The sequence below is a fragment of the Pleurodeles waltl genome, chromosome 3_1 (assembly GCF_031143425.1).
Source record: "Pleurodeles waltl isolate 20211129_DDA chromosome 3_1, aPleWal1.hap1.20221129, whole genome shotgun sequence".
In the NCBI taxonomy this organism is placed as follows: domain Eukaryota; kingdom Metazoa; phylum Chordata; class Amphibia; order Caudata; family Salamandridae; genus Pleurodeles; species Pleurodeles waltl.
Window position 1 is genome coordinate 255,627,156 of NC_090440.1, and position 25,784 is coordinate 255,652,939.

At 44.3% G+C, this 25,784-nt stretch overlaps 1 protein-coding gene across 1 annotated transcript in view; it reads left to right on the plus strand.

The window, feature by feature from the left end:
• SLC28A1 (solute carrier family 28 member 1) overlaps nt 1-25,784 on the plus strand; it is a 320,021-nt gene that overhangs the window by 224,955 nt on the left and 69,282 nt on the right. Inside the window, exons 12-14 of the mRNA XM_069222341.1 lie at nt 9,720-9,850; nt 10,324-10,492; nt 19,085-19,282. Coding sequence (XP_069078442.1) covers nt 9,720-9,850; nt 10,324-10,492; nt 19,085-19,282 — 498 coding nt within the window. The remainder of the gene's footprint in view (nt 1-9,719; nt 9,851-10,323; nt 10,493-19,084; nt 19,283-25,784) is intronic.

Here is a 25,784-nt window from a genome sequence, read left to right on the forward strand (position 1 = left end):
CTTGACAATCTGTTATCCATGTGCATGCCAGGTGTTACTAAAAATAAGAACTCTATTAACCTATACACATGAAAGTAGCAGTAATCTGCATGACAAGTGTTAGACCTATCAGCTCTTGGTGTGGTTCCCCTATCCTTTTGGCTTCTGACCTCCTGTTTTTGATCCTGTGCAGAGTTTAATTTTTGCTGGCTTTAGGACTCCGGGCTTTTTACCACTGCTGAGCAGTGCTAAAGTACAAGTGCTCTCTGTCTAAATTGCATTAATATTTGGGTAATCCATGATTGGCATATTTGATTTACTAGTAAGTCCCTAGTAAAATGCAATATGTGTGGCCTGTAAATCAAATGCTACTAGGGAGCCTACAGCACTGATTGTGCCACCCACATGAGTAGCCCTGTAAACATGTCCCAGACCTGCCACTGCAGTGTCTGTGTGTGCAATATTAACTGCCAGTTCGACCTGGCAAGTGCACCCACTTGCCAGGCCTAAACCTTCCCTTTTATTACACGTAAATCACCTCTGACTTAGACCCAAGGCAGCCCCATGGGCAGGTTGCAGTGCATTTAAAAGGTAGGACCTGTCCTGGTATGTTTTACATGTCCTGGTAGTGAAATACTGCTAAATGTAGTTCTCATTATTGCAAGGCCTTTCTCTCCCATAGGTTAACATGGGGATTGTCTTGAAATATCTTTTACATGTAATTTACCATTGGGAGCAGATTGATGTTTGGAGTTTGGGGTCTCTGAACTCACAATTTAAAAATACATCTTTTGGTGAAGTTGCTTTTTAATTTGTAAGTTTGAAAATGCCACTTTTAGAAAGTGGTCATTTTCTTGCCAGACCATTATGTGCCTCTGTCTGGCTGTGGAATACACATCTGGGTCAGGATGACAGTTGGGCTCTTTGTGAATTTACTTAAGACAGTTACACAAAGGGAGGTGAGGTATGCCGTGCATATCCTGATGGGCCTTCTTGGCCTAGAGTGGTGAGAGGAGCTGACACCTGTATCTGAACAGGGCCATGCCTGTCCTTACACAAAGCAGTCTCCAACCCCCTGGAGTGTGTCTGGGGACAGGGCAGAAAAGGCAAAGTCTTGTGCATTACAAAGACTTTCCTTTGAAGTTTGCCTACTTCAAAGGCAGAAGTGCGTATAAGTTCTGGACCTGTGAGACCACAACATCCGAAAATGTCTGGACTAAGGACATTCTGCCAGTAAGAGGAGCTGGATGCTGTAGGAGGAACTGGCACTCTACCTGTTGCTGTGTTGTGCTGGTCTGCTGCTTGCTGCTTCTGTCCTGGAAGTGACAGGACTGGACTTTTCTTTCTACAACCTGCTTTCCAAGGTTTTCCTTGGTCTTGATCTGAGCTTGGCTCCTGTAGGAAGTCTCACAGACATCATAGACTTCATGTGCCAGTGCCTGGAATCTTCTGCTAAGAGTCCTGACTTGCCAATTGTGCCAAATCTAGTCCCTGGGCCCTTGAAAGTGGAAACTGGTGCCCCCTTGGATGAAAAACCGCACATGGGATCAATGCGGCTGAAAATCGACGCACCGCTTAGCTCGTGGCAGAAGATTCAAAGCAGCGCCTGCCTTGCAGATGAAGAATCAACGCAGGGCCCGCAGCACCGATGAAGAGCCGGCTCCACCGCAGCTCTATCACCCCAGTGCATCTGGATTTTCACAGGCATTGTCCCTGGGAGTCACTTTCGCATCAACCCCGCACCGCAGCAAGGAACCAAAGTTACATGACTGGAAAACGACCCATCACCTCTCCAGCGGGGAGAGAACCAACACATCACCTCCCCTGTCAGTAAGGAAGCAACGCGTCACCTCCCCTGCCAGTAAGAAACCTATGCATTTCATCTTTCACAAGGAGAGAATCAACACATCACCTCCCCTGCCAGTAAGGAACCAACGCATCACCTCCCCTGTGTAGTAAGGAACTGACTCATTGCTTTGTTTTCCGGGGCCTCACCTCCTCTGTGGCCCACATCGCCTTTGTTTTTGATGAATCCCAGGTACTATGTGTTAAAAAGAGACAACCATTGATTCCTCTGGATTAAGACTCTTTGCAACTTTTAAAAATTGGTGTTAGAAATGGGGTCTTTGGTTGGCAGTCAGGATACCCCCTGTACAAGCAAGGACCCTCACTTTAGTCAGGGTAAGTCACACACAATCCAAATTATCCTGTGCCCAACCTCTAGTAGCTTGGTACTGAGCAGTCAGGCTTAACTTAGAAGGCAATGTGTAGAGTATTTGTGCAATACATCATACAATAACACCATATAGCACCACAGAAATACACCAGACAGTGTTTAGAAAAATATATAATATTTATCTGGTGAAATCAAGGTCAAAACTATTCAAATGCAATAAGTAGATGTTGAGATATCACTGTAAAAATAATATAAAGTGTCTTAAGTCTTTTAAAAACAAGTAAATGTCTCTTAAAAACAATAAAGGTCTCTTGCAAGCACAAAAAAGTCAGAAATGCAGTCCCAGTGAGTCCTTTGGGCAGTCAGGCAGTTCCTCTTGGCAGGTCTGGTTCAGGGATTCTTTACCAGCAGGTTTCTTGTCCAGAAGTGCCTGTGAGGTAGAGTGTCTACCCCAAGAAGTTTCTAAAGTCTGTGGTTTTGGGTCCTCTTATTATACCAATTTTGGCCTTTGAAGTAGGCTTACTTCAAAGGAAAGTCTCACTTGATTGTGAAATCCTGCCTTGCCCAGGCAAGGCCTCAGACACATACACCAGGGGGTTGGAGTCTGCATTGTGTGAAGGCAGGCACAGCACTTTCAGGTGCAAGTGACCACTCCTCCTCTCCCTCCTAGCACAGATGGCTCATCAGAATGTATGCTACACCCCATCCCCCTTTGTGTCACTGTCTGGAGAGAGGTGCAAACAGCCCAACTGTCAAACTAATCCAGACAGGGAATCCACAAGCAGGCAGAGTCACAAAAATGGTTCAAGCAAGAAAATGCCCACTTTCTAAAAGTGGCATTTTCAAACACACAATCTCAAAACCAACTTTACTAAAAGATGTATTTTTAAATTGTGAGTTCAGAGGTCCCAAACTCCACATGTCTATCTGCTCCTAAAGGGAATCTACGCTTTAATCATGTTTAAAGGCAGTCCCCATGTTAACCTATGAGAGAGATAGGCCTTGCAACAGTGAAAACCGGATTTGGCAGTATTTCACTGTTAGGCCATAAAAAGCACAACAGTATGGGCCATATGTACAAACACATTTTCCCATAGACACAGAATGGGTAAAACCCTTTGCTACATCTGGCCCTATATGTCCTACCTTAACCATACACTGCACCCGCCCATGGGGCTACCTAGGGCCCACCTTAGGGGTGTCTTATGTGTAGGAAAAGGGAAGGGTCTGAAACATGATTACAGGGCTATTTATGTGATTTGCACAACCAGTGCTGCAGGCCCACTAGTAGCATTTGATTTACAGGTCCTGGGCACCTCTAGTGCACTTTACTAGCGACTTTACACAGAGAGCATATGCACTTTAGCACTGGTTAGCAGTGGTAAAGTGCTCAGAGTTCAAAAGCCAACAAAAACAGGTCAGGAAAAATAGGAGGAAGGAGGCAAAAAGTTTGGGGATGACCCTGCAAAAAGGGCCAGGTCGAACAAGTGGTATCTTTACTTTTGTATGTTGGAATTTTGTTGTTTTAGTCTTGTTTATTCAGATAGATATTGGCTATTTTTCTAAACTGGTGTGCAGTACTTCTGTGGTGTTTTCACTGTATTACTGTGTATACAAGTACTTTACACATTGCCTCTGAGATAAGCCTGACTGCTTATGCCAAGCTACTAAGAGGGTGAGCAGGTGTTATCTTAGCCGTGTGACTTCCTTACCCTGACTATAGTGAGGGTCCCTACTTGGACAGGGTGCAAACCACTGTCAACTAGAGATCCCTTTCCTAACAAGAATAGTTGAAACTGCATGGCAGTGAATGGAAACCGTACAACTCAGTACAATCCCTATAAATGACTAATCACCACCCTTGGGTTGTCATTTCACCTGTCCACTAAGAGCTTCCTCATTTCATCAGGGTTTGTCCCATACCAAACCATTAGACTCATATTTGATTATTGGAAATGTATTGATATTTGTAATAGCTGACAAAACTATAGCACAATGGAATCTGTTTTATCCATCAGACAAAAATGCACCATTTCTACATAGCATTGACCTTCTAAGCCTAGGATCAACAGCACTAGCTGTAAGCCACCATCCTGGTATACCATGCTGAAATTTCCTCTCAGGGCCTGCTTTCCTTCCTGTTAGACCTCTCACCCTTACAAATGTCTTCCACCAAATGTTTTGCCTTACTTCTCCATTTTGGATGATCTTGTTTTTGTTGGCCATAGGACCCTGTGCTCTTTACCACTGCTAACATGCGTGTGCTCTCTCCTTTAAACATAGTGAAATTGACTTACACCCTATTGGCATATTTAATTTACTTGTAAGTCCCTAGTAAAATGGTTCTACGTGTAACCATGGCCTGTAAAGTAAATGGTACCAGTGGACCTGCAGCATTCATTATGCCACCAAATTGAGTAGCTCTTTAAACATGTTGCAGGCCTGTCACTGCAGCCAGTGGGTGCAGTTTACATTGCCATTTCAAGGTGGGAAAAAAACTTTTTGCCAGGCCTAAACCTTCCTTTTTAATACATATGTCATCCCTAGGATAGGACCTAAACAGCCTATATTGCAGGGTGCAGTGTATTCAAAACGTTGGACGTGTACTTTTTTTTACATGTCCAGGTAGTGAACAATTCTTAAATCTGTTGCAGGGCATACCTCTCCTTACCTTGTTACATCTAATAACTGATAATTTCCAAATGGGAGTAGGTAACCTGTTCATGTTCGGTGTATTTTGAATCATAATGAAAAATACTCTCTCATGATGAAGTATGATTTTAAATTACAATTTTGAAAAAAAAAGGTGGCTATTTCCTGGCTTAGCGATTTAGTGCCTGCAGCCTGTTTCTGGGTCACATAACTGGGTGTAGTTGAAGGTTGGGCTTTGTGTATTTCTCCTAGACAACCACACACAATAGAGATCTTAGGTGTGCTGGGCAGGACATCACAGGCAGGATGGGAGGGAGGAGCTGGGAACAGCCCTACTTACACTTGAATAGGCTGTGCCCTGCCTCCACACAAAGGGATGCATAGCCCTGTAGTTTGTCTTGGTCCAAGAGAGAAAAGGCAGGATGCCTGTGGACTTCAAACGGAAACCGCTAGAAGCTTCTCCCACTTTAAAGGCAGGCCCAGGTATTAATATCGGACCTCAGACACCAACTCTTCAGTTCACATCTGGACCTGTGGATACTCTGCCAGAAAAAATGACTGCTTTGCTGCTGGAAGGACTGCAACTCTGCTGGACTGCTGCTTTGAAGGACTCCTGCCCTGCTGGCCTGCTGCCTAGACTGCTGCCTGCTACCTTCCTGCCTGGGTGAGTACTGGATGTGTATCTGTTGAACCCAGGACCTCAAAGTGACTCCCAGGGCTAGTTGGCTAGCCTCCTGACTTGAGCATCAGGGACAGAAGGCTCAAAAAACCTTAACCCTACCACCTAGACACTGCCATTTGTGAGTCTACTCTGCGAAGAGGTGCTACACTAGTCATAGACCCTTGGAAATGGACCTAAGGTGCCCTGCCAGCCTCTGTGGATCCTGTGAGACCGAGCATCTCCTCTGCAGCACATCCCAAACAGAATCAGCGCACCGCTCCCCTTGCGTGGATCTTCACTGTCACAAAGATCGCATTGCATCTCAGCCCATGCCCTCATCAAAACTACACTGCACGATGCATCCTTGACACAGACACTTGCATCCCTCACAAACTGCAGCCTCCACGACTGGGGCGAACTGTCCATCACAGCCCTGCAGCTCTTCAGAACCAATGCAGTGTAGGATGCAATGTGCATCTTTCCCCCCTCATATTTCCCCCATCCGCCCTTTGCAATGCTCCGCAAACCAGGATTTAAGGTACTCTATTCAGTGGGCCTAACTGGGTCCCTGTAGCCAGCCTGCGCTCCATCGCTGACAGCCTGAATGTGTGTCTTTGTCCTGCTCCGGTGCGACCAGATATCCACAGTTAGCGTTTATGCTTTTTATGCTTTTTGGCACTATTTTCACTAAAATGTTTAAACTTGCATATTTCTGGTTCTACTGATTGGATTTTTTACATTTTGCTCTTGTTTTATTTATTACACGTTACTCTGTTTTTTTAATCTGGTGTGGGATCCTTTTTGTGTGGTGTTTTCCTTTTTTTATTGCTTGAAGTGTTGCACAAATATTTTACACTTTGTCTCTCTACCTGACTGCTCTGTGTCAAGCTACCAGGGGGCTGAGCACAAGTTAATTTAAAGCTTGCTTGTGCCTTGCCCTGACAATGTTTGTGGTTGCTTCTTGACCAGGGCTCACACCCCAATCAACCTGCAACCCATTTTCATACATATATGATGTATGCATACAAAATGGCAACTATAAACAATATGCTGGCTTCATATCGTCTAAATATCATAAGAGCCTATGACTAGCTACTAGAGCTAATGTCCAGACATAGGCTATGATGATAATTATCTACACAAATTATCTCACAAATTGACACAGTTAGGCCTGATGTACAAAACTGTGCACCAACTTTTTGAGACTGGATTCTGATTTTGAAAAACAATCTATGTTCTAGGTCTTTTAAAAAAAATAATTGTAGGGGATCACAGAATGACCTCAATAATTATTACTCATTAGGCACATTACAACATACGACCACCAGGAATTGGCTACAATCATATGGATGGGGACCTTCAAGAGACATAAGACCACCATCCCTTGAATTGCAATGCAATAAGATTTTTTTTTTTTAAGCAGCCCACCTTCTTTAAGGGAACTTTTTCTACTTTAAAAATATAAAGATTTCCCTGGACCACTGCCTGCTCCCCTTAAGGTTGCCACACTGATTCCAAAAGAGATGAGGAGCCTAAAGGACTCCTTCCTATTTTGCAAACCAGTTACCAACTCCTTTGAGGTGACGATTACTGGCCAATGATGTGCGACTAAAATTTCAGTCATAAACCATGGATTGATAGATTACCAGATAATTTGTAAGGAACACCTATTTCAACCCTCCTCCAAATTTTTATTCAGTATGGTTAGCAAAATCAATTTTATAAGTCAGAAAACTTCTTCTGACTCACAAATATGTTTTGAACATTGCAGAAAGGGATTTTGCTCTGCATTCCCAGTGATTTTGTAAGTTGCAGGATTTTCAAGCGCAAAGCCCTTTTGTACATCTTATCCAATATTTGAATGTTCCAAAAAGCGTATTAATCAATTTCAAAGTTCCCATTCGTGTTAGGTGGACATTTTAAGATTAGAGAACGGGAAAACTATACCTCCTTATCCTACTTAAAATACCTATAAATATATCCATATAAAGTCTGATAATAAAAGTCCACAGTAAAGGGTTAACAGTTGTACAAATATGAGTGGAACCATACACAGAAAATACATTTCTAACTCCTTAACTAGCTCACGGCTCACAAATAGGGCAATATTATGATTAATTTCCTGAGAGTACCTGGAAAATGCAAAGTTTGAATATAAGATCCCTTTAAAGGAGAGGGAAACATCTAGAGCAAACCCTTTCTTCAATCATGGCAAAAAAAACGTAGTCCTTCATCTGTGTTCAAGGTCAATTTTTCCAGTTGTCTCAAGCGGGTGGTAAGTGTAGAACGAGTTTCGTCAATAACCAAAAACACTTTAAACTTTAAATGTATTTATACCTGACAACTGTAAATCACAGGAGCTCCCACGAGAAGATCACTTGACACCAAGTGTAAGCATTAGCTTTCAAGGGTTATGAAGTCACCATTATCTGTTTTTCCAGTGTTTATCTTCTTTCTGTTGTAAGTCTTCACAATAGTTCTAACTATTAAACAATTTGACCTACATAAACAGTAGTAAGATTGCGTGTTTCACGGTGCTTTCATTATAATTTTTCTTCGTGGAAACCGGAAACAGTTCTTAGATAAAGGAGGCGCAGGGCCCTAGGGTAAGTCACGAATTGGTTTAGTCGGAAGATGGGTTAGTTGTACAGTAAATCTCGCTCTTAGATCTCAGGAGAGTTACGCAGGCGCCTGGGGCACCCGACCCTCCAGTTGGTCCCAACCCTTGAAGAGGGCTTCATTCAAACTAAATTTAATGAATAGCTGTAATAGCTGTAAGACACAGCCACCCTCCCCCACCCCCGTTACATTCTGCAAGTGGGCCCCATCACTTTGTATTACACCACTGTCAGGCACTGGAGCAATTTCGATTGTATAGATAGTGGCCTTTTAAAGTATTTATGGGCAGTGGACCCATTGGCGAAGATGCGGAATGTAACCGATGCTCAATTAGCCCTGAAAGCTGTGAAGGAAAGATCAATCAAAGGGTCAGTGCATTTGATTCCTCCAATAGCAGCAACGTTTTTAGTTTTACAAACAGCAATACTTTGCAAAGCCTGGAATAAAAATAGCCAATTACTAATAAGATCTTCCAAATGGATAAAATGACACACAGCAGACAAGGAACAAATACTCCGTTGGATATGAACTAGTAAAATGCTTAATCGCATGATATTGCATCACAGCAAGGGATTTAACTGCTGAAATATCAGATACCTATTTCCATGTTTCAGAAGGAGGCTACTGGATGGAGTATTAGTGCGTCAGTATTTATGTGGCAGGCGATGGATATGCTTTGCAGATGCTGATACTGCAGTATGAACTGTAGCTGAAGATCCTTATGTACTCTAAGACGTTTGAACCATTTTTTCTACATTGTATTGCTCCTGCGTTATTATTGGTTAATGATTTGGTGTTACCCTAGGTCCAAAGTAGGGACCAACACATTTCCGGCTGGTGTACTATTTGTCAGTTTGTGCTTGTCTCTTTGTGGGTGCCTTCCGCATTGGAAAGCAAGTTGACTACAACTAGTGTAAACCGAGACCTGGCCTCTGATAGACTTAGGCGCCAGCACTGAGGTGCTATGCTGTTTCATGCACCCTATGGCATAATGATGTGGTAGCCCACTGGTCCAACAAACCCTGCCCTATATGGATTCTCCACTGTAATTTCGAGCCCATATGCTTCAGTGTTCTTTAAAAACTCTCAAAAACTATAGATGGGATACTCAGACCAACAGGAGAGCAGCCATTGTTTCACATAGCTTTCGGGTGTTTGTGGGTTGTAACAGCCATTGACTTGAGCGTGGGACCCAAAAGCAGGACAAACTTAAAAAAGATATGCCTGACTTTCAAATCACAAAGCTGACTCAAAATGCTTAGACTGGCTGATAAGGAGTTCATTTTTAGCCCAAATAACATTCAGCTTAACTGTTAGGTCTTTAGGTGCTAGTGTACTTTTGGACTCACAACTCAGCGTCTGAAGGTGCCAAAGGGACCAAGGTTTATTTTGTTTTTAGCTGTTGTAATGTCATCATTTTGTAAAAGATCATAGTGCTTTATTTTAGAAGTCCCGGTAAAGTGCATTGCCAAGTTAGTCACTGTAGGTCTTCAGAGAGCTAGATGGCATTCCAAATAACTTTACAAGATGGCTCCAGAATGCTTAGCATTAGGAACGTTGTGCCCTGGCAAACAGGGTGTATACCATGTCCGACTCATCCCAGTGATGGTTAGCTGTGTTTTACTATTTCAGATTGACGCCTCCTCATTGATCGCAGCCTCTGTGATGGCGGCTCCATGTGCTCTCGCACTGTCTAAACTGGTCTACCCTGAAGTCGAAGAATCTAAATTCAAGGATGAAGAAGGGGTTAAGATAGAAAAAGGGTATGTTCAGCGGAACGGGATGTCATACTTTTTCACATTTACAGTTGGATCTCTTTGATGCAAACACAAGGGTTTGGTACGTTTTTATTCTTGTTTCTCTATCCCTTTTATGCCACTACTTTCTGCATAGTCTCACTCAACGAAGGACCCGAGGGAGTAACTAAGACACCAGATACATTGCCAGGCACACTTGCTTGTGGTCTGATTCACTGATCACACATTGCATTCTTCTATACCTCCCATCTATGCTTTAACAAGAACATGAATTGTCCTTTCTACGAACCTTATGCAAACATAATCCACCAGCCGTTAGAGCCATTAGGTGCTACACTAAAGTCTTATCAACCCTACCTGCCATCTGTAAGCAAAAATACACTATTGCTGCCTTCCACTTGAGTCTAACACCCTTTAAATGACACATGACAGCACTGCTTCCATTGCTCACTTTTAATGTTGGCTCCTTTATTCTACAGAGAGGAGAGGAATTTACTTGAAGCTGCGAGCAACGGCGCATCTGCCTCTATCGGACTCGTGGCCAACATTGCTGCGAACCTGATTGCCTTCATGGCCCTGCTGGCGTTTGTGAACTCTGCTTTCTCCTGGTTAGGTGGGATGGTAAATTATCCGAAGCTCAATCTGGAGGTAGGATAAACTGAGCAAAAATACATGTATAACTGGCGGGGTACCACCGGTATGTATGATTGAGATGGATATTCCTCATAACAAATGCTCTCTGTTGGACCTGGCTTTTTGACAGGGTCATCCCCAAACTTTTTGCCTCCTTCCTCCTATTTTTTCTGACCTGTTGTTGTTGGCTTTTGACCTCTGGGCACTTTACCACTGCTAACCAGTGCTAAAGTGCATATGCTCTCTGTGTAAATTGTACTATTGATTGGTTTATCCCTGATGGACTATTCAGTTTACTTATAAGTCCCTAGTAATGTGCACTATATGTGCCTGTGGATTACATGCTACTAGTGGGCCTGCAGCACTGGTTGTGCTACCCACTTAAGTAGCCCCTTTTTACCTTGTCTCAGGCCTACCATTGCAAGGCCTGGGTGTGCAGTTTCACTGCCACTTCGACTTGGCATTTAAAAGTACTTGCCAAGCCTAAAACTCCCCTTTTTCTACATATAAGTCACCCCTAATGTGTGCCCTAGGTAACCCCTAGAGCAGGGTGCTGTGTGGGTAAAAGGCAGGACATGTACCTGTGTAGTTCATATGTGCTGGTAGTGTAAAACTCCTAAATTCGTTTTTACACTACTGCGAGGCCTGCTCCCTTCATAGGCTAACATTGGGGCTGCCCTCATATATTGTTGAAGTGGCAGCTGCTGATCTCAAAGGAGCAGGAAGGTCATATTTAGTATGGCCAGAATGGTAATACAAAATCCTGCTGATTGGTGAAGTCGGATTTAATATTACTATTCTAGAAATGCCACTTTTAGAAAGTGAGCATTTCTTTGCACTTAAATCTTTCTGTGCCTTACAATCCACGTCTGGCTGGGCTTGGTTGACAGCTCCTTGTGCATTCACTCAGACACACCCCAAACACAGGGTACTCAGCCTCACTTGCATGCATCTGCATTTTGAATGGGTCTTCCTGGGCTGGGAGGGTGGAGGGCCTGCTCTGACACAAAGGACTGCCACACCCCCTACTGAGACCCTGGCAGACAGGATTGAACTGAAAGGGGACCTGGTGCACTTCTTAGCCACTCTTTGAAGTCTCCCCCACTTCAAAGGTACATTTGGGTATAAAACAGGGCCTCTACCCTACCTCATGAGACACTTGCTGGAGAAGAAACCTGAACCAGAACCTGCATCCTGCCAAGAAGAACTGCCTGGCTGCCTAAAGGACTCACCTGACTGCTTTCTAAAAAGGACTGCTGCCTTGCTGTTGCCCTGCTGCCTTGCTGAACTCTTGTCTGGCTGTAAAAGTGCTCTCCAAGGGCTTGGGTAGAGCTTGCCTCCTGTTCCCTGAAGTCTCAGGACCAAAAAGACTTCTCTTTTTCATTTGGACTCTTCGCGCGCCGAAAATTTAGATGCACAGCTTGCTCCGCGGCAAGAAAATCGCCGCACACCGACGCTGATCGTCGCAACGCCTTCGGGGCGACCGGAACTTCGACGCACGGCCTCGCAAGTACAACGCCGCCCGACTTCCAGAGGGGAAATCGACGCGACGCCTGCCGTGACAGCGAAACTTCGACGCACAGCCCCGCGGAGCGACGCGCAGCCGGAAAACAAGCAAGAGAATCCACGCACAGACCCCGGGACATCTGGTAATCCCGCGACCCACAGAAAGAGACTGTCCGCACGCCAGAAAACGAAGCACGACTTCCCCACATGAAAAATAACAACACAAGTCCGTGTGAGCTGGGGAGAAATCGACGCACACAACATTTTTCCACGTATCTCTTCTCCTGTGGCCCTTTGCGGAGATTTTCCACTCCAAACCAGGTACTTTGTGCTTGAAAGAGACTTTGATTGCTTTTTAAAGACTTAAGAGACTTTATATCACTTTTTAGTGATATCTTTACAAATTCATATTATATCTTTGATCGTTTTGACCTACAATTATCCTGATAAATATTATATATTTTTCTACACACTGTGTGGTGTATTTTTGTGGTGCTATATTATGGTATTGTATGATTTATTGCACAAATGCTTTACACATTGCCTTCTAAGTTAAGCCTGACTGCTCGTGCCAAGCTACCAGAGGGTGGGCACAGGATAATTTTGGATTGTGTGTGACTAAACCTGACTAGAGTGAGGGTTCTTGCTTAGACAGAGGGTAACCTGACTGCCAACCAAAAACCCCATTTCTAACATTGGTGATCAGCGGTGAGGATAGGACTTGTGTTTGTGCAGTGACATACAGTAGCTAAGTGTTTCGCTACCTACCCACAGTTGAAGGTCAACTTGATTTTTCATCTTTTTGCTTTTGGTTTTCTGATGTCCTCCTGGATATACTATTGATATTTTGGACTTTGGGTTTTGGTTTTTGCTGGTGATACCTTACCAGATTGAGAATGGGTATCTACTGTGTGTCATTCTTTGTGCCTACTGAATCCCTCACTAAGGCTGACCTAAGGAGGCTTTGCAGAAAATGGGGCCTTCCTATATCAAGGAGATCTACTAAGATGGAACTGCTAGATACCTACATAACCTGGGGGGAAGAAAGATGGGCAGAGGAAGAGGCAGCAAAAAACTAAATGACTAAGTACTCCTCAGATGAGGAGGAGAACTGCTCAGATGAGGAGGAAGACTACTCAGATGAGGAAAGAGAACCAGTGAATGATGAATGGCTCCTAGCTCAAGAGCGACAGGTGGAAGCGCTAGATGAGTTTCTTGAAAGGGCTGAGGCAGCAAGCCCTTTAGCCCTGGAAAAAGAAAGGATTGCAGCTCAAGAGCTGAGCTGTGAAGAGCTGAAACTGGAGGCCGGAAGGGCTGAGTCCAGTTCTGATGGTGGCAGCAAAAATCTTGCATCCAGTACTGCTGAAGAAGGGCACAAGCCCAGAGATGTGGTGCCCAACTTGAGGAAGGGAGTTGGCACACCCAGGCGGTTCCAGAGTATGAGGTAGTTCCCGTTATGCACAGGGTCCCTGAGAAGGATTGGGGAACTGGCACAGGGAGTCATATTCCTACTGGGTGAAGGGACACTTTACTGGTTCCCCCCTGGTGGACGTCCTGGATATAGAGTGTGGAGACATCCCAGAAGACTATGGGTTGAGTGTCAGAGACAGTCAGATACTGTCTCACCAGTTTCAGGAGGGTGATGTAGAGTGCTTTTTCAAGGCTGAGTCACTGGATGGTTGGGTGAAGGGTACTGTGGTTAATACATGTGAAGGGCAGAGTGATGTAACTGCTGGAGAGCATATGTCTGGTCCCTATTTTGCAGAGCTAGGCCAGCACCAGGTGGAGTGTGAGTTCTCTGACCCCAGGGAGCTTACAATGGAGGCAGACTTCTGGGTGAATACCAGAGAGTCTGAAAAGGCATTTGGGGGTGGTCAAGGTGTTTCCCAACCAAGTGAGGTGGGAGAGGATTTTAGTGTCCCAGGTAGGTCCCAGGTCCTAGAGGGTTCCATGAGGGAAGCCTAGCATGTACCATAAGGCCACCTGTTGAGGGAAGCCTGCAGTGTCAGAAGAACTTGGGGGGGGTGCTTGTAGCCAGCATCCCAACAGTTCTGGTGTCTGGCAGTACCACTCCTAGTGAGGGGGGTGCAGAAGTCCAGACAGAGGGTTGAGAGGGGGCTGCTGACCCCAGTGGAGGACTTGGAGAGTCAGGGGTCAGCTCTGAGAGCAAAGGCCCCCAGGAATGACCCAGGTGAAACCGTTTCTGGTTTGGGGGAGATCCAGACTCTGCCGGATGGGCAGAGGTCAGGAGACCTGTGGCAACCAGACTCTTGTGTGGCCCTTGGGGACGGTGTGTCCCTTGTGGGGGGTGAGTGTGCCCCCCAGAAAGTCCTGGTGTGCCAGGCAATTGTTCAACCTCAGGGTGATGACTCTGGATTGGATGACCAGGTTCAGGGGTTAAACTCTGACCTGGTGGGGGTAGGCGTGCCCCCCAAGAAGTCCTGGTGTGCCAGGCAACTGTTCAACCTCAGGGTGGTGACTCTGGGTTAGATGGCCAGGTTCAGAGGTTAAACTCTGACCTGGTGGGGGGGTCAGTGTGCCCCCCAGGAAGTCCTGGCGTGCCAGACAATTGTTCAAACTCAGGGTTGTGACTCTGAGTTGGATGGTCAGGTTCAGAGGTTAATCTCTGACCTGGTGGGGGGTAGGCGTGCCCCCCAGAAAGTCCTGGTTTGCCAGGCAGTGATCCAGTCTGAGGGTACAGACCCTGGGCTGGAAGTCCAAGTTCAGGGTGTCCCCCCGGACCTGGAGGGAGGGGCTACTGATAACAGTGCCCCTACCATGTTGTCTTCTGAGGAGGCCACTCCTAGTTGGAGGGTGCTGGACCCCAGAAGGGAGGGCAGAGGGAGGGAAGCCTCACCCCGGGCCCTAGTCCAACCTGAGGATACAGACCCCAGGTTGGAGGGCCAGTTGCAGGTTAACAGCCCTGCACTGGTGAAGGAATGGTGCAGGGTGGCTTCTATAAGCACCCTGACCATGTTGGACTCTGGGGGTACCGCTCCAGGAGGGAGGGTACGGAGCACCAGAAGGAAGGACCAGGTTCAGGCTGTCATCCCTGACCTGGTGGAAAGGAGAGTGGTTAAAGGGTGCCCAGCACCTGGGGCTACCGCCCCCCACTCTCCACAGCCACAGTGGTGGGAGAGCTTTGAGAGGCCTGGGGCCTGGCTCTCATCCCTGACAGCTGTCAGTAACCACTGTGGCTTGCTGTCCAGGTGGACGGAGTTATCTCTGGGGAGGGGACAAGAGTCACACCCCGGGGGTAGAGAGGGCAACACCACTGTGTTGGTCCTGGTGGTACTATCCTGCTCCTGGGATACATCTGTGGGCAACGTAAGGTTAGGTGCTGCACAGATGATATCCGCAAGTAAGGAGAAAGGTTCCCAATGGGTTGGCTTAGTGGGCCCTGAGAGTGTGGACAGAGGGACCCAATTGGAGTCAGGAAGGCGAAGAACTGGAGCATGCCCCTGCTGTTGTGGGCCTGTGTCCTTGTTCTGTCGCCTCAAACAGGGAAGTATATCAGGATAGTGATTGTTCTCCCCTGGCTTTAGGCTGGTAGGGGGTCATGTTGGACCTGGCTTTTTGACAGGGTCATCCCCAAACTTTGTGCCTCCTTCCTCCTATTTTTTCTGACCTGTTGTTGTTGTCTTTTGACCTCTGGGCACTTTACCACTGCTAACCAGTGCTAAAGTGCATATGCTCTCTGTGTAAATTGTACTATTGATTGGTTTATCCATGATGGACTATTTAATTTACTTATAAGTCCCTAGTAATGTGCACTATATGTGTCTAGGGCTGTGGACTAAATGCTACTAGTGGGCCTGCAGCACTGGTTGTGCCACCCACTTAAGAAGCCCCTTTTACCTTGTCTCGGGCCTGCCATTGCAAGGCCTGGGTGTGCAGTTTCACTGCTACTTCGACTTGGCATTTAAAAGTACTTGCCAAGCCTAAAACTCCCCTTTTTCTACATATAAGTCACCCCTAATGTGTGCCCTAGGTAACCCCTAGAGCAGGGTGCTGTGTGGGTAAAAGGCAGGACGTGTACCTGTGTAGTTCATATGTCCTGGTAGTGTAAAACTCCTAAATTTGTTTTTACACTACTGTGAGGCCTGCTCCCTTCATAGGCTAACATTGGGGCTGCCCTCATACATTGTTGAAGTGGCAGCTGCTGATCTGAAAGGAGCAGGAAGGTCATATTTAGTATGGCCAGAAAGGTAACACAAAATCCTGCTGACTGGTGAAGTCGGATTTAATATTACTATTCTAGAAATGCCACTTTTAGAAAGTGAGCATTTCTTTGCACTTAAATCTTTCTGTGCCTTACAATCCACGTCTGGCTGGGCTTGGTTGACAGCTCCCTGTGCATTCACTCAGACACACCCCAAACACTGGGTACTCAGCCTCACTTGCATACATCTGCATTTTGAATGGGTCTTCCTGGGCTGGGAGGGTGGAGGGCCTACTCTCACACAAAGGACTGCCACACCCCCTACTGGGACCCTGGCAGACAGGATTGAACTGAAAGGGGACCTGGTGCACTTCTTAGCCACTCTTTGAAGTCTCCCCCACTTCAAAGGCACATTTGGGTATAAAACAGGGCCTCTGTCCTACCTCATGAGACACTTGCTGGAGAAGAAATCTGAACCAGAACCTGCATCCTGCCAAGAAGAACTGCCTGGCTGCCTAAAGGACTCACCTGACTGCTTTCTACAAAGGACTGCTGCCTTGCTGTTGCCCTGCTGCCTTGCTGAACTCTTGTCTGGCGGTAAGAGTGCTCTCCAAGGGCTTGGATAGAACTTGCCTCCTGTTCCCTGAAGTCTCAGGACCAAAAAGACTTCTCTTTTTCATTTGGACTCTTCGTGCGCCGAAAATTTTGACGCACAGCTTGCTCCGCGACGTGAGGCCTGCCGTGAGAGCGAAACTTCGACGCACAGCCCCGCGGAACCACACGCAGCCGGAAAACAAGCAGGAGAATCCACGCACAGACCCCGGCACATCTGGTAATCCCGCGACCCACAGAAAGAGACTGTCTGCGCGCCGGAAAACGACGCACGACTTCCCCGCGTGAAAAATAACTACGCAAGTCCATGTGTGCTGGGGAGAAATCGACGCACACACCATTTTTCCACGTATCTCTTCTTCTGCGGCCCTTTGCAGAGATTTTCCACTCCAAACCAGGTACTTTGTGCTTGAGAGAGACTTTGTTTGCTTTTTAAAGACTTAAGACACTTTATATCACTTTTTAGTAATATCTTTACAAATTCATATTGCATCTTTGATCGTTTTGACCTACAATTATCCTGATAAATATTATATATTTTTCTACACACTGTGTGGTATATTTTTGTGGTGCTATATTATGGTATTGTATGATTTATTGCACAAATGCTTTACACATTGCCTTCTAAGTTAAGCCTGACTGCTCGTGCCAAGCTACCACAGGGTGGGCACAGGATAATTTTGTATTGTGTGTGACTTACCCTGACTAGAGTGAGGGTTCTTGCTTGGACAGAGGTAACCTGACTGCCACCCAAAAAACCCATTTCTAACACTCTCCTATGTGCTCCCTGCGCTCGCCTATGAAAGATGAACGTCATAGTGACATACATCAATAGGAAAGAATTGTGTCTAGTTGCCTAGATCCTTCTTTCTGGAAACGTAGCATACCTGAAATGTTCTCATATAAATATCACCATCAGGCTGTTTACTGTACATCTTATTTTTAGCACTTAAAACAGCACGTTATTTTCTGTATCACTCATATGTAAACCAGTCTTGGCCCTACCTTGGAGAGTTCTGTCTCACCAGAACTGCTACGCCAAGTCCACTCTTAATGACAACTCTTGCAACACCAAAAATTTACCAGACTCAGTGGACCTCTTCAGGAACGGAATTATCTCTGGGCAGAAGAAGAAGAGGCTCGAGGCATGTGAATGGTTCAAGAAGTCTGAGCGCATGTTAATTGCTGGGGCTTTTTTATTGTTTTTAAGCTTCTCTGGGCCCTTTCATTCTGTCAGTTGTAGCTCACCTCCACTTTTCCAGGATGGATAAACCATATGAATATCAAAGTTGGTCCTGCCCCATTCCAGCTGGAATTGCCATACTATGTGCATGCTGTGGAGCAGGAATAACACATAACCTCTTCCACAGGTTTCCTCAGTTAGCTAGGCTCTGTCCTTCACTGGCAGGTGGGTAGTTCTCCACCTGTCTGGCATCCTTTCCACAGACAGGCAGGTCTTCTTCATCACAAGCCAGCCACAGCAGCAGTCCTTTTAGGGTATGAATAATCTGGAAGGGACCCCTGGATCACTTTGCTTCATACCTACACTCATGCGCAGCTCCTCAATGAGGATTATTCTACTGGACAGGGAAGCAAGTGCTTATGGTCAATGCTGACCAGACATGTCCCGTGCAACCTTTGAACTGGACCTCAATTTGTTTAGGAGCTCCACAAATACCAAAAGAGCATGGCAACTGCATGATCAGGGCATGGAGGGGTTGCGATCTACTATCTTCACTACTAGCATTTCCTGGGCTGGTTTGAGGTGGTTTGGGGGAAACATAGCCACTCTCCAAAAAAAGAGGCTCACTCTAAGAGATACCTTCTGACCTCAGCACAAAGCTCTGGGATCGCAAACAAGTAAAATGGCAGGACCATCAGTGCATTGCATTGCTGAGTGGTCGGTCAGTGCATTTCAAGGTTGGGGGCAGGGGTTCTTTCTTTTCTCACCACTCACAGGTCTGTAAAACAATAGGATTAAATAAATGCCCTTACCTGTATTCTAGTTCCTCACAACAGTTCTTTTGTATTGGTTCTAATGTATCAATTCTAATGAGATGTAAATCACCCCTGCTAAAATGGCTCCCAGAATTTATTAAATACACATTATTCATTACATCTGAAAAATAAAATAGCGGAGAGGCATCAAGTTCTTGTTTGAGGGATCATAATTCAGTAGAGCACATTTCTATATTTTTAATGATGGAAATAGATTTTACAAATGTAAATGAAAAGAGGAGATGGATTTTGGTTTCTTGAAAAAGCATGCATGTTTCACCCTTAATATGTGATCTGAGTTAACTGATTTTTTTTTATATTGTTCCCAGCTCATCCTTTCCTATATATTTATGCCGGTAGCCTTTATGATGGGGGTGCAGTGGAACGAGGCCATGATGGTTGGTGAAATGTTGGGGACTAAAATCATCCTCAATGAGTTTGTAGCCTACCAGAAGCTGTCTGAATACAAGAACACACGGCTCTCCGGTGAGGAGGAATGGATAGGCGACACCAAACAGTGGATTTCTGTGAGTTCTCAAAGGGTTGTGTTGTATCTGAACAACCTTATGCTAAGGGTGCTTAGCAACGGATGCTCCTTCACAGGATTCTAGATTGTGGATCTGGGTCAGAGAGAGCAGACAGTTGCGGAGCAGGGAGGTCTGTCAGGGGTTGTTGTACTGTACCTAATTAAACTCTTCAAACATACTTGGATGGTGTCTTTGAACTTAAAAATGGCAACGAGGATGGGATGGAAAACTGCCCTGCAAGTGATTTCAGAAGAATACATTGGAGAGGACACCAACAAGACAAGAGCAACTCCTGGTCCCTGTGATAAAACAATTTAGGAATTGTCAGGATGATGGGTAAGCATACATGTGAGTCTATCAATACAGATGAAGATAGAAGAACCTGATGTAAGGCCATTTCAGAACATTTTAGTTGAGTGGGAAGCCTAAGTGTTAATGCATCCAAGCAACAACATGCATGGGAGTGAATGAAATCGTTAGCTGTTGCATGTGGAACATGCGTTACTTGCAAGTGAAGTTTATCGGTACGTGTGTCACTTTTAATCTGGGGAAGTGGTTAATCCCTGTGTGTGCAGTTTCACTGCCAATTCGACTTGGCATTTAAAAGTACTTGCCAAAATTTAAACCCCCCATCTGTCTACATATGTCACCCCTAAGGTGGGCCCTAGGTATCCCATAGGGCAGGGTGCTATGTAGGGAAAAGTCAGGACATGTACCAGTGTAGTGTAAAACTCCTAAATTCGTTTTACACTGCTGTGAGGCCTGCTCCTTTCATAGGCTAACATTAGGGCTACCCTCATATACTGTTTGTGTGGTAGATTCTGATCTGAAAGGAGTAATAAGGTCAGAATGGTAATACAAAATCCTGCTGACTGGTGAAGATGGCTTTAATATTGCTATTTTAGAAATGCCACATTTAGAAAGTGAGCATTTCTCTGCACCTAAATCCTTCTGTGCCTTACAATCCACGTCTGGCTGGGTTAGTTGACAGCTCCCTTGTGCATTTCACTCAGACAACCCCAAACACAGGATGCTCAGTCACACCTGCACACATCTGCATACTAAATGAGTCTTCCTGGGCTCGGAGGGTGGAGGGCCTGACACTTACATGTCAAAGGACAGTGGCCTGGCAGACAGGATGGAACTGAAAGAGGGCCTTGTGCACTTCTGAGCCACTCTTTGTGGTCTCCCCCACTTTAAAGGCACATTTGGGTATATAAATTGGGTCCCAGACCCTACCAACGCAGACACTTCTTGACAAAATACCTCCCGGGAAAGGAACTCTGAACCAGAACCTGCAACCTGCCAAGAGAAGCTGCCCGCCTGCCCAAAGGACTCACCTGGACTGCTTTGCTGTAAAGGACTGCTACCTTGCTGTTGCCCTGCTTTGTTGGCCTCTGGCTCTGCTGAGAAGTGCTCTCCAAGGGCTTGCATTAAGCTTGCCTCCTGTTGCTGGAGTCTCAGGGCCAAAAAGACTTCACTTTCTGCAAGGAAATCCTTGTGCACCACAATTTGATGCACTGCCTGCGAGATACGACGCACAGCTGGCACCGCGATGAGAAAATCACTGCACAGCCAAACCAGAACGACGCAGACTGACTTCCTGAGTGAAGATCGACGCTGCGCCTGCGTGGTGAATGGAAATGCACCATGCAGCCCCCTGGATCAACGCATAGCTGAGCCGGAATGATGCAGCATGGCTTCTTGGATAGAGAATCGATGCAGCGCCTGCTGTGCGACAGAAGATCCGACACACTGTGCTCCTGGAATGACGCAAGCCTGTGGCTTTGCCCCACATGCCCAGGATTTCCTCGCATCATCCCTGGGTGCATCAAAGATCCCCGCACCGCAGTGAGAAACCCGGACCAAATGACACAAGTCCTGTGTTGCTGGAAAAGAAATGACGCATCATCTGTGTTCACCATAAATCCAACGCCCACCCTCTCTTTTTCCAAGCAACATCCTCCTCTGCGATCCTTGTGCATGTAATTTTTGATACACACCAAGCACTTTGAAAACCAAGCATTAACTGTCTGTTTCTTATTCAAAGACTCTTTTGAAACATATTTAGAGGCAATAGGTTGTGAGGCGTTTGATTCATCACGAAAGTTAGCACATTTGAAGCACAATTTGGGAGTGGAATGATGGAAAGTTTTAAAAACTGCTACTTCAAATAATGCAGAAGGTGATGACGATGAGCAGTCTGTATTACAAAACATGTTAGCAGATGAGTATGCTAAAGGTATGAAGGCTTTAAATGACAGTTATTGGAGGAAGGTTAACGTGGTGGTGGAAAGGCATAGGTTTTTCTCCAGAGTCAATTGCGTGGTGAAACTGTAGAAAAATACATATCAAAATGAAGGTCGTTAGCTGTCTGTTGTAAATTGAAGGATTTGCAAGAGGAAATAATCAGAGATCAGCTCCTTAATAGAACAAGTAATGCCAAAATACAGGAAAGACTGTTAGAATTAAATGACCCTTTGCTGCAGAAAAGTATAAACATAGCGAGATGTACACGTCAAAGTATTTGAAGGAGCTGAGCATAGGCCAATGTCATTATAGCAATGAACACAACAGGGTAAGTGTAGTGAGTAAATCAAAAAAATAATTTCATAATGCTGGCAAATTGCAACCACATAAAGATGAATGCACATGTTACAGATGCAGGAGTATTAATCACACCACTGACTCTGCGAGATGCCCTGCAGTCTCTGTGAAATGTTTCAGTTGCAAGAAGGTAGGAAATTTTTCATGAGTATGCAAATCAGAGGGGCAGGCAAGAAGGAAGCAAACTGTGAATGTAGTTAGAGAGCATGTTGAGGAACATTCCGATGATGAAGGAGATGACAGGGTTGAAGTCTTGGTTATTCATGATGATGTTGAAATAGGTGAGATAAAGGAAGGGTATTGTCCACAAAAATGCACCATGAAGGTCAATGACAAAGAGGTAACAGTTTGGGCACATTCATGTTCACCATACACTGTAATTGATAAACAAGTGTGAAATCAAATTGGAAAATATAAACTGTTTCCACCTGATATAGAACCTGAAGGGTACTGTGGAGTCAAACCACCATTATCATGATATTTTAATTACAAATCAAGTTACAAAGAAAGGTGTGCTGAAGCATGTGTATATGTGGTAAAACAAGGGAGAGCTCTATTAGGGTGGAGAGAACAAAAAGCTTTAGGAATGGTTTTGGATCCTAATCATCCAGATGAGGTATTATCTACAAGTCAATATGAAAAAGATAAGTAGAGTGCAGGATTTACTAAATTATTTGCAAACAATTTGGGGTGTTTAAGAACATTTGAACATTGCATAATTTTAAAAGCAAGGTGCAACCAAAAGTGCATAAAGTTAGAAATGTGCTGTTTGCATTGAGGGAACAATTGAAAGAGGAATTAAATAGGTTATGTGAAGCCAAAGTTATAGAGCCTATAGAGTCGTGAGAATGGCTTAGCCCCATAGTTCTGGCACGCAAACCAAATGGAAAATTGCACATGTCCATCAATTTGAGAGATCTTAATCAGTGCATTTGGGTAGATCATTATCCCATACCTCATACAAATGAATTAATATCCAGCGTAAAAAATGAAATTATTTTCCATCTATAGACTTATCTAATGCATATGACCAGATACTAATACTTCCTGAATCCAGACATCTCACATCTTTCATTACACCTCAAGGTGTATTTCAATTTATACAAATACTTTTGGGTTAGCATCATCTTTATTTCAAAGAGTAATGAATAACATTTTGAAGGATATATCTAATGCAGTGGTATTTCAAGGTGAAATATTGGTGTGGGGAGAAGATAGTGCAGGTCATGATGTTGTATTGATCAAAGTACTACATAAACTGCAAGATGCAGGACTTACTGTGTGTGCTGACAAGTGTAAATTTGGAGTGAAAAACATTTAATACTTAGGACATATGTTGTCAAGTGAAGGAGTGAAACCTAAGAGGAAATTGGTAGAAGCCATTGAGAAGCGCCACCACCAAATGATAAGGAACAATTAGCTACTTTTCTTGGTGTGGCAGAATATTATTCGAAATTTGTCCAGCAATTTGCAGAAAAAGTTCACGTTTTGAGAAATCTAATGAAGGTCGGCGTCAGATTTGTATGGTCACAAGAATGTCAATTAACATTCAACTATATAAAAAAAGAAATCGTGAATGCTGTGGCATTAAAACCATTTGATCCTCGTAATCAGGTAATCATAGTGGTCGATGCCAGTGCATATGATTTGGGGGCAGTACTAACGCATAAAAATGGTCAGGAGCGAGCAGTAGCGTTTGCATCGCGGACACTCAAAGGAGCAGAACCCTCATATTCCGTCAACTATTTTAAAACATATATACGGGGAATAAATTTGAACTGAAGTCAGATCACAAACCTTTGATAGACACATTTCCACTAAAGGAGCTGGTAAGGCTACGCCTAGGATAGCCAAATTGTTATACCGATTACAAGAATATGATTTTGAGCTACGATATGTTCCAGGTATCCAGAACAAAAATGCAGATTGTTTATCTTGTTTGCCATTACAAAAGTCAGCGGAAGATGATGACATGCAGGATAGTGAAGAGTGGTTCGTAGTCGCCACAAGTGAATCCTGTGGTGGAGCTACTGATGTTAATAAGTAGAAGCAAGCCATAAAGATGATGACATATTGAGAGATTTATACGAAAGTTTATCCAACATGAAAGTTAGATTGTTGACAAAGTAAAGAGAGGTTGCGGCGACTATAAAATGATTGGTATGAGTTGTCATTAAGGCAGATTGTTGGAGTTATTACATAAAGGTCACAATGGTATGTCAGGAATGAAAAGAGTGTCCCGAGTGGATTTTTGGTGGCCTGGGATGGATAAAGAAATTGAGAAGATGTGTATGAAATTGTATGGCATGCATGTGTAGTGACAAATCTCATAAGTCTGTAGAATCTTCTATATCGCCTACTAGATTGCCAGAAAAACCTTGGCAAAGAGAAGCAATAGACATTTGTGGACCATTTGCTGCTAGGGGAATTGAAAATAAATATGCCATTGTATTAATAGATTATTATTCAAAGTGGCCAGAGGTAGCTTTTATGAGGTTAACTAAAGCATACAATATCATACATTTTTGTGAAGAAATGTAAGTAAGAAAATAGTGTAGTGGGAAAACGAAAACGTCTTAGAAACCATAATTCATAATTGCTCAGGCATACCCCATATGACAGTAAGCACAATTAAAGTCAGAATTTTACAGTGCTCATGTCAAGACGTATACTATCCCGTAACTTGTTTTGCCCTAAGGTCAGTTGGTAATTCGCATGCTGCACAGTTGGTTCTATTACTGATGATTTTGTAGTAATTTGGTTTTTTGGGGTCCAGTAATTACTGCTAATTGCCTATTAAGGGCCTTTATTGAGGATCATAACTACGGTTGAATTATTGAGCACTTCTTAATTGACATATGCCTCTACCAATGTTTATTCTGGTGGATTGTACCATGAGAACCCTTCTGCTGTGCTACTCACTGAGTGATTAGTTTGCTTAAGCATGGGATTACTTCACATCTTCATGGCACATAACCTTGCATTGGTGTACCCAGAGAACAAGAAATGACTGGTTTGTGTAAGCGTTGATTAGGCTCACTATTTTTGTGACACCAATGGCTATATACCTTGGTCCTGATTCCTTACTGTTCTAGGACACATTCGGTACTTTACTAGTTTCAATTATCATCCTGATCCGTGTCTTGGCACAGCATGAAACCCTGCAAGGTGAATCTTTCCCTCATGTGATGCATGGTGCGGCAGCACATTTATATTATATTTTTGACATATAGCAATATCTAATCTATGCCTTTTTTTCTTTCTTCTCTCTCTCTTAACCTTTTTTCTTTCTTTCTTTTCTCCTTCTTTCTTCCCTTGCTTTTAACAGTTCTTGGTTATATAGTCAGTGTCTACTTATGTGCATCTCAGGCATAATATTTATGCCCAGATGATGATCCCAACAACCAAATAAGGGATCGAAACTCTGTTGACATTTATTACTTGGACTCTGTACAATAATATATGTTTTGACAAGAGCAGGAGTACTGTAAAATTGTGACTTTAACTGTGCTTTCCGTCACACGCGGTATGCCTGAGCATTTATGATTTATAGTTTCCAAGACTTTTTCGTTTTCCCACTACACTGTTTTCTTACTTTCATTTGGAAGGAATATACTGATTTATGGCATGTTTTCACTGTTATACTATGTGGTATTCAAATCTATAGTCCTTTTATCCAAGGGACCTGTGTTCCTATATAAAATACAACACCACATATAGCAAAGGCTTGATGCACCGGATCTACAGATTGGTGTGTTATCTGAGATTACAGGTCAAGGAGTAGCAGCAATATATGTTTAAGTTTAGAAGAAAAATGTATGAATGTAAAAACAGTATAGGCTAAAGGAGTTAGATGATGGAATGATTTCCTACCAGATTGATGGAAGTAAACATC